The sequence below is a fragment of the Mytilus californianus genome, unplaced genomic scaffold, assembly GCF_021869535.1.
Source record: "Mytilus californianus isolate M0D057914Y unplaced genomic scaffold, xbMytCali1.0.p SCAF_3, whole genome shotgun sequence".
Lineage (NCBI taxonomy): Eukaryota > Metazoa > Mollusca > Bivalvia > Mytilida > Mytilidae > Mytilus > Mytilus californianus.
This window is the reverse complement of record NW_026262679.1, coordinates 39,155,909-39,168,590: the sequence shown is the minus strand read 5'-3', so window position 1 is coordinate 39,168,590 and position 12,682 is coordinate 39,155,909. Positions and strand designations below refer to the sequence as shown.

The 12,682-nt window shown below is 31.3% G+C and overlaps 1 protein-coding gene across 2 annotated transcripts in view; it reads right to left on the bottom strand.

Moving 5' to 3' along the window:
- Positions 1–10,890, bottom strand: part of LOC127734535 (uncharacterized) — a 32,344-nt gene extending 21,454 nt beyond the window's left edge. The window contains exons 1-10 of one of the 2 annotated variants that reach the window (XM_052244459.1): positions 10,716–10,890; positions 9,144–9,220; positions 7,385–7,431; positions 6,122–7,019; positions 4,649–4,707; positions 4,336–4,407; positions 3,407–3,538; positions 2,989–3,099; positions 2,368–2,439; positions 564–694 (exon numbers count right to left, since the gene is read on the bottom strand). In XM_052244459.1, the coding sequence (XP_052100419.1) occupies positions 564–694; positions 2,368–2,439; positions 2,989–3,099; positions 3,407–3,538; positions 4,336–4,407; positions 4,649–4,707; positions 6,122–7,019; positions 7,385–7,431; positions 9,144–9,220; positions 10,716–10,739 (1,623 nt within the window). In that variant the 5' untranslated portion in view covers positions 10,740–10,890. The remainder of the gene's footprint in view (positions 1–563; positions 695–2,367; positions 2,440–2,988; positions 3,100–3,406; positions 3,539–4,335; positions 4,408–4,648; positions 4,708–6,121; positions 7,020–7,384; positions 7,432–9,143; positions 9,221–10,715) is intronic. The other variant, XM_052244458.1, reaches the window with a different exon arrangement.
- Between the last annotated feature and the right edge of the window lie 1,792 nt (positions 10,891–12,682).

Here is a 12,682-nt window from a genome sequence, read left to right as displayed (position 1 = left end):
TATTCGATATGATATCCATGTGCATGTGTTTTTCTTTTCGATTGTTGTAATAATGTTTTAAGTTGACAACGACAAAAATGTTAATACAGCACTATTTTAATTATGAAATTTGTTATATGGTTTAATATTATATGATATTCAAAATCCAATACACTTTCATTACAGAAAGAAGTGCGCGATCATTTAGTAAACTGAATATCAATTTCATTAAAGAGATTTAAAAACAATATTTACATCTTCATGTATCTCTTAATCTATTTGAATCAAGACTTTCTCTTTTTCCCTAAAAGGGTGTATGACATTGTATTTGTTAATAAAATAAACGAGTTACAAATTTCATGTTAGGCGCAATAAAGTATTTATAGAAGATGTAATGTATGATATACAACCTCACACCCATGATATTTGTCTGAGTCATGCCTTTATGAACAAACAAACTAATACGATCCAAGTGATAAGTTCAAATATGTTATACAACAATGTAGCTTATATATCAAAATCACATTTTTTCAATGAATTATCAATCACATACGAGCAAATAAAAATAATTCATATATACCTACTCGATCATTCTGTAATGCAAAAATATAATTGTCTTTATTTTCAGAAGAAACTTTACATTGTTCTGACGATCCATTAGTGAAAACAATCATATGGGCCCGTATAACAACATCTTGAAATCTGCCCGAATTACCTGTAAGTAGGTGTAACAAAACATTTACTTCGATCTATTTCGAATGATATCAAACATGGGAAATTAATTGTTACTAGGATTAGAGACCAACATAGGCTGTTCACTTAAGGCACAAACAACAAGAAATGCCGATGCTCATTCACTGTTGTAAGAACAGTCCAAGACTGGAACCTCATACCAGCAAGAATGGATGCTGCAGTCACCATCGAGGTGTTCATGTCTAAGATTAAAATGAGCCCTTCTAGCTAGACAGGGATCCCAAGTACTAGTGTATAATTTTACTTGTATCATGTTTCCTAGAATTATTTCTAGATGCACATTGGCTAGGGAACTACACATGTGTATATCTGACATGAGTAGCATAACATAACTTGAAACAGTCGGCAACGATTCCTGTCTTTAAAACAAAAAAAGAAGGATGTCACCAATTTATTCAGAAAAGATGGTAAAACAACTCATCAAACAACATAAACTCTGCGGATCACTGATCAAAAGTGTTATTAGAAAAAAGTAAAATAACAAAAATATCGAACTCCAAGAAAAATTCGAAACGGAAAGTCATTTATCAAATGGCAGCATCAAAAGCTCATACATTGGGGTATAGCAATCAACATTATGTTATAATCTTATTCACTGTATAAACAAATAACTATTTCAACAATGAAAAACAAAATGGCATATAGACAAAGTACATAAGTAAAAATGAAAGACAAGTATACAAGAAGCAAGATTTTTTCCGGAAAATTAAGGAATTTCTGTTCCGGATAAAACTTCGTAATATTACTCAACGCCAGTCATTAGTCTAAACTGATAACAGAAAAAGGAACAATAAAACACGTCAAGTCAGTTGTTTGTTAGACACCTATCATATAGCCCCACCTTCACAACCGAAGTGGTTATTCCAGGCTAATGAGAATGAACCCACGATAGAGACGATTCTATGACAGTTTCAGTGAGAACACCTATGATCTGACATCAACACCAATGTCTAAGTTGACTAAGCGAATTAAAGACACAGCGCAATTAACGTTGACTGATTGTTCCGGACTTCAGACTTAACTTAATAGTGCAAGTATTATACATATGAGAACACATCTAGGAAAATTTATAAAATGCTGCATCATTGAATGTATGGAATTGTTATATGTTGATAGTGAAAACATGTTTTTCGACATTCTTATATTTGTGATTGTACTTCTTATTACTTTTTACATAGCAGAAGAGTAACAAGATACCACAGGTGCAATCAAACACTTTAAGTAGAAGACAAAACACACAACATCATGGCAAAAGTAAGAAAACAAACAAAGCACTTCACAGAAAACTACAGATTGAGCTACATGAACAGCGCAAAAAAAACTGGAATGAACTAAAGTGATCTGAAAGAAAAAGCAGTTCCTGTTTCACAGGTTGCTCCAATCATGTTTCAAATATCATGTAAAAATCAATAAATAGATTGTATTCAATGGCTTAGTAAACGAGGCATGTATTTCGTAATGAAAAACATTTTTAACTGCAAAGCGATTTCATAATTTTTCTAAGTGGTATTTGGACATTCAATATTGAGCAACAAGTTATACATACGGAACAATAATAAGACAAGTGTATTTCCTAAAAATCGACTACTAAATGAAATTGCAAGCCATAATGGAACAAAATCAAATTGTACTTACATGCGGAAACACCAGCATAACCCATCAGAAGTCCAGCTATTATTGGTGCATCTCCATCCGGTCGTAATTGTCCTTTAAAAAGTTTGAGTTAATAAGAAAATCACGGATCATTCTGAGACAAATATATTGAAGCTAACTCTATACTTTTTTTAACAATAAAAAAGGAAAAAGACAGGTTACTGAATTTTAAGGTATGAGAGTTTCGCCTTTTAACTTTGGTTACACTATCCACACTTGTTGTTTATTGCAAAATTCCCTTTAGAGCACCTGAGATCACCCCCAGTTTTTTGTGGGGTTCGTGTTGCTTAGTCTTTAGTTTTCTTTGTCGTGTTTAGTGTACTGTTGTTTGTCTTTTGGTCGTGTTTCGTTTTTTGGCAAGGCATTATCAGTTTGTTTTCGACTTGTGAGTTTAAATATTCCTTTGGTATCTTTCGCCTCTCTTTTTATTCCTAAAATAATTTTTTTTTCTAAAAAGACATATAACCAAATGAATTCAGCAAACTATCTTTTCGAATATCAGCATCAAGTCTATATGCACGTAAGCTATTTGTATGATTTGTTGTTTGTAATAAGTTTAAAAATGAATGGATAATTTAAGATACAAAAGTTAAATGAAATTACTTATCAATTCTATGATTAATTCATAATCAATCGTTGATTCCTGAATAAGTCGGGTTTGTCGTCCAAACACTGCTAAACCAATACCATTTTCCATCCCGCCACATTGAATTCCTGTCGAGAATAAATTGTATTGTTTTTAACAAAAGGAAAGTTTTCATCTCATTCAGTTATTTTATTTAAGGGGCAATTGGATTTAATTTAATTCATTGCTATATGTTCCTTAATATACATAATAAAATTAAACTAAAATGAGCAAAAAAAACCCAAGATATGTTTTAATTATATTACTAAGCTTTTTTTTTTTCGCGTGGTATTTGATTTTCTAATTCCTAAACAATATTATTTGTTGATTCATTTTTATTTTCTCATATAATTTTATTCTACTTAATCTTATTTATCATTTTGTATTTCAACTCACCATACACATACTGTAGAGCAGCTGATTTCAACTTCTGGAAATACCCTGTCATACGTTCAGATGTATCTAATACCAAAATGACGTCATGCGCTCGTCCCACTTTCACTGCCCCTGATCTTACTCTAGCTGAAGCTAAAAATTGTCTTCTTAATCATTATTCATGGAAACTTCAAAGTTAAATACTGTATATCCTTACTTTTATTAATGTTGATTTGGCGACCAATAGTTTCCAATGGACTAAAGATTAGATCTTATAACATTTTTTTGTAAAATATTTAGTTTATGTCTTCATTTACATTATCATATACCTATGTAAGGATTTGTTTAGTGTCAACTTATACGTTTAAAAAGACCCGGTCTCTATATTCATGCAAGTAAAGTCATGAATTCAAATACACTGATTAGTATAAAAAAAAAGTAAAAGAAGACTGTTTCTTGATGTTTAGATGTCTTTTCACTATATGCGTTTCTATCTTATTGACGCATACCGTAAAATCTTCGTTTATTCATAATAAACGGAAAGGTCCATTTGATAAAATAAAAACAAGTCCTAATATAAAAATGAGGAGATGTGGTATGATTGCCAATGAGAAAAACTATCCACCGAAGTTCAAATGAAGTGGATCTAAGCAATCATAGGCAACCGTACGGACTTCAACAATGAGAAAAACCCATACCGTATAACATTGATGTCATAGTTTAAAAAAAATGTATTTGGATACTGTACTGCCTCATTGACGTCTACCCGGTCGATCTTTTGGTAGATATGACGATTTGGCCTACACGTTTATTTGTTTATAAAATTTTAAATGGTTGGATATTTTCCCCTATATTACAAACACAGCAATTCTTTCCAGTAATATCTCCTTTAACCTATTTACGCCTGTATACTTTTGACGATATAGTATAATTGATGTCAAAGTACTTGCCATATGCTTTGATTTGTTTGGAATACTGATACCATTCTCTAACAGTTTTGGGTTGATCAGCATCGAAAAGTCCTACAAATATATTTAATGACCACATTTATTATATCAAGAAACGAGAAATCCAAAACTTACCCGATGATTTGAAATTGCAAAGTATGCTTTTTAAAATATGTTATTTTATAACAAATCATCATTAATCAATTATTTTTTAATTCAACATTTGCCATAAACATAAAACGATTAATACATATTATCAGTTAAACTTTTGTTCATTATTAATTCTTTGTCAAATAAGTTTATTTATCTTACATACTGTCACCATAAATGTCCTCCTCTTGTCTCCTTCTTTCTCCTCGACTGAAGGAACTGTATCTAAATAAACGTTAACATGTTCACAATCTGATTGCAATATAAATATTGTGTACACGCTCAGCTTACAAGGTTCTGATCAGCTTACTCTGGTAAAGCTAAATTCTACGTTCTGTTTTAAAGAACTTTAAGGATCGTCTGGTTTTGTCGTAATGATATACACCTTCTAAGATGTAAAGGCTCAACTTTCATTAGCTGATTTAATAATTACCAGAACAGACAGTAGAACGAAGTGTTGTCAGAACCTTGTAAGCAAAGATTTATACACGGTTAGTAAATTTCATACGGGGTGAGCGTAGGTCGAAAGTCCATATACAATTTATTGACCGTGTATATACTAGTACCATATTAAGTCACTGGTGGACTATGTAATATTAACATCCTACCGAATATCAAACAACAATGAAAATACGAAAAATAAGTTTAAAAATACAACAAATGGAAGCCAAGAGGATGCCTTTCACGTAATAGCCAGTTCTTTGATGTTGTAATGATTCTTATGATACATTTTGTCACCAAATTTACCGTGTATACTCTCTGACTGTTCATGACGCCTTTACAATAAATCCATTGGATATTGGATGTGAACTGATTTATATTTTAGTCTTAGATACATGATTTTTTTTATAAGTTGCTATTGGCTATGAACTTGCTGTCAGTAACATCGAGTACTCTCAGAATTGTACTTTGTGTCTTATTTGTTGTGCGGGATAATATCCTACCATGCCCGGTCTGTTATGGTTAGATGTTTTTCTGCTTTGTATCGATCAAATGATTTAAGCCCTTTTCAACTGATTTTTATAGTTTGTTCTTATGTTGTACTATTTCACCTCTGTCCCAGGTTATCAGGAGGGTTGGCACCTTCAAACATGATTAACCTCACCATATTCTTTATGTGCCTGTCCCAAATCCGGTGCCTGTAGTTCAGTGGTTGTAGTTGGTTCATGTCCTTCATATTTGTTTTTCGTAAATTGATATAAAATTGTTATAAAGTAGGCCGTTAGTTTTCTCAATTGAATTGTTTCATATTTTTCATTTCGGGCCTTTTTAGAGTCGACTAAACAGTATGGGTTTGTCTCATTGTTGTAGGCCGAACGGTTACCTATACTTGCTTACATCAACTTTATTTGAACTTTGGTGGATTGTTGCCTCATTGGCAATCATACCACATCTCCATATAAAAATATAAAAGAGTTTATGTTCTCTTGCGGACTTTTTGGTTTAATTTTTCTTCTTTTAGTAGTTATTTTACTCTAAACGTTTCAAATTTTGGCTGTTAAAACTTTATGTTTAAGCGCACATGATGAACACGGACTGTGTACATGAACATCATAGTATACCATACATTACTTAAAACGAAGACACTGTAAATGAAGAAGTATTTATACCTTGTCGATAGTATGTTTAAGATACTTACGATGTTGCTGAGGTCATCATTGGTTTTACATCATCTGTGATTTGTTCTGTCGGTTCTATATTTGGTACAATCGATTCTTGTCTTTGAGGGTCCATACTGAAAAAGTTTTTATCAATTTTCCCTCCAATACTTTCCTGGTTATTATGAAAGGTAACACGGTTGTCGTTCTGTATATTTGTAGTTTTACTTTTAAAGCAATATTCATTTTTACGAATCCTTGTATGTAACTTAGGTATGTTACCAGTTTTCCTTTCGGACGAACGTTCAGCGCTGTTTTTCTTGTTACATGTATGTACTGGGCTGTCTTGTTCGATTTCGCTTTCATTTTGAATACTTCCATCACTATTGGAAATCCGATATTTATTTGTTGAAGTGAAAGCATGTGGAACTTGTAAGGTATCACTATTATTTCCCAACTTTTTAAAGTACTTTGTATCATTTTGTTCACTGATAGGCTCGTAAGGGTTAATGTTTGACACATTACATTTTACTGCGTTATGAGTAAGTGGTGGTACTTTCCTGTCATCAACATTGTTTAAGGGATGATTATGGATATTAGCATCACCGCTGCAACATTCATTGTCCGATCTGTATTCTGTGTTATCTTCATCAGATGCTTCACAATTTTCCTTGCATGGTATATTACAATTTACTTCTGATCCATTGTTTTCCAGTACACTTAATGAACATTCACGCCATTTATCATTAGTTGACATATCAGTAGAACCTTCTTTACTTTTATCTTCACCAAAGGCTGTCGTAACCTGCAGATTATCTACAAGTGTGTTCAGTCTACTAGTTTTCATTAGCAAGGCTAAAATCTTCCTTCTTACAGTGTCTAGATTATTGCCATATGCAATGGATTGAGTGTGTACTCGACTCACGTGTTCTTCCAATTCTAAAAACACACATACATATATTATTAAAGTACATTATAGATGGTCAGATGAAATTTAGCTTTTTTTAATTTTATGTTTACCGTTTGCTTTATGTGTACCGTTTAATGAAGTATTGTCCTGATTGTTCCTATATGAATTAATGGAAAGTGTTAAATTTGCTTCAAAAGTCAAATATTAACGTGGATGCCCCATCAATAGCCAATAATAAAATTCACCAAACAAATTGGAATTCAGTTAAATAGAACCTAGCAATCAAACAAATGTTGAAAAGAGAATGAAAAAAAAAGAAATATAAGACGAAAAATAAATAATGAAATTACAAGAAACCAGGTTTTACTTGAAATATATTTCTAAACATACTTACGTAATATTTCTTTTGAGGCAACACCTTGTATTGAAGTACTACTCGTGCTAAAACATTGACAAACATTTAATAAATAATTACAAACACTTGATGAGTTTTATATGAATTTCCCTAAAGCAAAAACAAATATATAAAATATATATTGCTTGCATATGCCTTATTCTAAATTGATATTAAAAATTGATGTTTTCAATGAATTCATTTTTAAATGTGGTTTTAACTTTATTACTTTAAAACTTGTAACAGCAGAGAAAAATATGAACCTCTCACCATATGCAACGACCTCCGTTAGTGTTCCTAAGTTCTTCAAGATGCTACTGTTTACACAATATATTAACAATCACACATTATAATTTCTTATCGTGCACATATATATATATATACATTTGTATATCCGTTCATCCTATTTCGACTCTTCAAAATTCAAGAGTCTATCCTAAATTGAGGTAAATTTAATGGCCTTCCAAATACCGTTTCGATTCCTAACATCACTGAAGAGACATGAATTGTCGAAATCCGGATAAGGTGTACCAATTTTTGCACCTCATGTTTGCGGTATACCATCTTTTCCGCAAGTTTATTGTTTTCTGTTTGGTATTAAATTAATAATTATGATCCATTTGTTACATCTGGTGATACGTTTATTTGGCAATCGCCAATGGCAGTCAGCAAGGTTTAAGAACATCAGTTGTTCGACCTGCTAGTCAAATGCGCTTTGTTAAAATATACTTTTTCACTTTTATGGTCTTTTGGAAAATGTTGTTTGTGGTTTATTTAGACCCCTCTACCAAGAAATTTGTTTTGCATGCACACGTATAAAAATTGCGGTTTTTATCCAACGCAATCATAGGTTTGAACGTTGTTTTCAATTTAGACTTGTTTATATTTTTTCGTTTGGGCCTGTATTATATTTTCCTTCGGGTTTATATGATCCGTTCATCCTATTTCGACTCTTTAAAATTCAAGAGTCTATCCTAAATTGAGGTAAACTATATGGCCTTCCAAATACCGTTTCGATTCCTAACATCACTGAAGAGACATTAATTGTCGAAATCCGGATATGGTGTACAAATTTTTGCACCTCATGTTTGCGGTATACCATCTTTTCCGCAAGTTTATTGTTTTCTGTTTGGTATTAAATTAATAATTATGATCCATTTGTTACATCTGGTGATACGTTTATTTGGCAATCGCCAATGGCAGTCAGCAAGGTTTAAGAACATCAGTTGTTCGACCTGTTAGTCAAATGCGCTTTGTTAAAATATACCTTTTCACTTTCTTGGTCTTTTGGAAAATGCTGTTTGTGCTGTATTTAGACCCCTCTACCAAGAAATTTGTTTTGCATGCACACGTATAAAGTTGCGGTTTTTATCCAACGCAATCATAGGTTTAAACGATGTTTTCAATTTAGACTTGTTTATATATATATATATATATATATAGGACATTTTGATGAAATATCATTAGATTACATGCGCACACCCACACGTGACAGAATATTCAACCTGGTGACGGTTGTTATTCAGTGTTAGAATAAGAAAATCTGGCTATATAAGAAGAAAACTATTCAGTTTAAAAAACGGAAAGTCTTTTGAGAATGTCGCGCAAAATGATAGCATAAAATACTGGAATTAGTTTTAATACATAATTGAAATGAAGGAAAGTATTGATATTTTTTTTTTATTTTCCAATACAATTTTTATCATCTTTAGTATAAAAAATACATATTACTTAAAGATATATAAATGCGGAAGCTTACCTATTTGATGTCATTCTGTTTAATATATCTGTTTGCGACATATCTAATTCGTGTATGGTCTGTTTCATAACAAGAACCTTGAGGAAGAGAACAATAGAATTTAATTTATCTTTATAAAATGAAAGATGTACTATATGTTTGAACTTTTTCAATGAGAAAAAGAATAAGATACCAAATATTAATCAAACATCATAAGTCGATGACAACTTCCGAAGCAAGCTCATCGGCTCTCCTTACTTTATCGAAATTTTCAATTTAACGATGAATTACCGTTTTACGAATTTTAATTCCCAATTTGAAGATGATTTGACGAAAATAAGACATACAATACTCGACAAAGGGAGTGTGTAAAATGAGAGTCTATATCTTTCTTGACCCCACAAATGGCCAAAATTAGTCTAATTGTCTGATAAGTATTAATCAATAGTATAATGATGCATGTGACCACTGCTAAATGTTTATAAAAAACTTTGATGGAGTACATGTACACAAATGAGATAGTCTATGCATTAAGAGAAATGGGTTAATGTCGATGAAACCTATTCATAGCTAAAACTTTTAAGTAAATTTAACTTTTTTTTTGGGCATTTTAACTATATCTCATATTGAATGCAGTTTGTTTGCACTGCTAGTGTTTATAGTCTCTCCTAAGATATAATTTTAACGTGCAGCGACCTATAGTTGCTTCCACGTCACTTGGACTCTGGTGAATTGACAACCATATCTCTTTGTTTTAAATTGACATAAGAATTTTTACATCGTTTTCTTCTCAAATATAGGAATGTACAATTTAAAATACTACATAGTCATTTTGATTAATCAAATGTTTTATTCAAATAACTAAAGATATACTGGCCAACTTTACTCCTGATGTATTTTATCATAATCATCAAATTATATAAATACTGTTGTGTAGAGGCTGCTACATACTCATTGTGTAGAAAAGGAAAAATGAATGATCTGCAATGTGAGCCTCCCAATTTTCAAAATTTGTTGAATTTGAAAAAATAAACTGAGTAAAATAAACATTCCGACACTTCCAACTCAATGGTTTTTTTTGGGCACAAAATCTTTTCTCCGATATCAATTTCACCCTGTATTTTTACTGTAGGTAATCCCAAAACAAAATCTTGAAATTAGCATAATGAGAGGGCTGTAAAGATGAATAGTATGAATATTTGGAATTCCAGAATTATTTAACGTTGGAAAAATTAAACGCAAATAAATGTTTTGCATGCTAGAGGTTTTACGCAAATGCAAGAATAACTTGTACAAACTTAACTAAATTCTTTTTCAGTTTGAGTCACGCTTTTTTCTGAAAACTTGGCAAATTCGTCCCCTAAGTAATACAGAGACCGATAAACGAAATAAGTTAATATGCGATGCTTAGAAAATTGGAGTTTGAAATCATTATCATCTTCACATTTCTATTGTTCAAATTCCGTTGAACAACTTTTTTCTTTCATGTTTCTGTATAGAATCACACTGAATTGAAGCTGTAATATATTCTAAAATGACGATTTCACACAAATCGATACAATCATCATATCTTATATTTTTTTAATATCATACCTTTTCTTTCATTTGGCTTTGCATACTCTTATTTCCTATATATATATATATAAAAAAAGAAAAAAACAGTTTTATTATCTGAAGAGTTGGAAAATTATACACTTTGAATTTTATTTTTGCATTGATAGTACATTGGACTCAAATCGATATTCAAGAACTTGGATTAATTCTTATGACGATAAAAACTTGTTGTGAACGAGGGATAAATGAACATATGAATTTGAATACTAACAGAAAAAAAAGATCTGAATACACTGGTTTCATTTAATTTCATGGGTACAAATTTTCAATGATTTAATAGAAAATATTTTTTTGTGAATATTTGAATCCATTGTTTTGACAAAGTCAGCATACAAGCCTACAGACATTTTACACTTCGTTGAACATTTAAATTCGTGGTTTACCTACACCCTCGAAATTTACGAAAAAGATATCTAAAGAATAATAGAGAATCCACAGTCACATGGACTGGATTTGATTATAGTTAGACAAACAAATGCAATAAATAGTAAGGACATTTAAAGTTCAACCAAACGTCATTACCAATAGAAAAGTGTCTATGACATATGTTTAAAAGCTGTCAATTGCTAAGATTGAAGACAATTTGTGAGAAAATGTTTTTAAAAGATATTCTATTATCCCCAAAGTTTGTATAGTTCAAAGATGTCATAATAGACAACTATTTTAAGATTGATTGATGAATGTTCAGTTGAAATGATTATTTTATGCCTCTCGACTTTTTATTTTCGTATACCCAACATATCCTTTTATTCGCATAGATTCAGAACTATAGCATTTTTTTTATTTCACATGATCATAAAAATCCAGCTTTTTTCTGGGTAGGATTTGAAACTGATTTCACACGAGGTAACAGTCCACAGAACACATGTAACCTGATCCGACCAATCTTTGTTCTTACTCTTAAATGTCATGTACTGGCTCAGGAGCTGCAAATGCAAATTTAAAATTTAAAGTTTTTGATATATCCTAACCATGAATCGAACCAAATACCTCCCACAATCGAGTTGAGCGCGCTACCATGAGCCAACCGATGCAGTTCAAAACGTTAAGAACAGTGAATATCAGTTAAAAATATTTATCTCTGCAATTCTGGTATTACCGTCAATACTAAAGAATGTTCGAAATTACTGAAATCAAGCTGAAGCTACTTGACTTGTTGGTTTTAAAATTATGTCATCTTAAATTATAATAATGACCGTTGTAGTGTCAAGCAGATTTTAAGCATCTTCATGAATAGTTAAGCATAACACGTCCATTTACAAGGCTCAAGGTAAATTTGTAAGCATAATGTAATACAGAAAAATGAAAATCAATACACATTTTAGTCGTGTTTTAAACAGTCAATACATGAACCGATATAAACCAACAAAATATATGTTTAAAAAACAATCATTTTACAACAACATCATTTTGGAATGTATATTTTTATCTGTTAGTCTTGGTAGCCATTTTAATCAATTTTTACATTAATATTATAATGAAAAAATTATAATGTCTAGGTCTAAAACTAAGGACTGTGATGATTTTAAGGCATGCGTTTAGTAAGATGTAAAATGAGGTGGAAGATACCAAGGATGCATCTTAAACTCTTAAGTCTAAAAGAACTAACAATCCTATTTAAAAAAAAGCCGACAAAAAGACGAGCAGGTATAATACTGAGCAACATGAACCAAACCAATAAAAAAAAAATAGGGGGGATCTCAAATATTAAAATTTCGAAAAACAATCTGGATTATTAAAAGAAAATCGAAGGATACCAAAAGGACATTCAAACTCATAAGTCGAAAATAAACGAGTCGTAATATTTTCAGGAATTTTTAAAAATATCTTTCAAATACATGTAGTGCTTCGTTTGGCCTTAAACTGCAATTCACAGGTATGTGATAAAAGAGGCACAATAAGTACCCATAAAAAATAGCAATCACTTGGCAGTATACTAGCTTTAT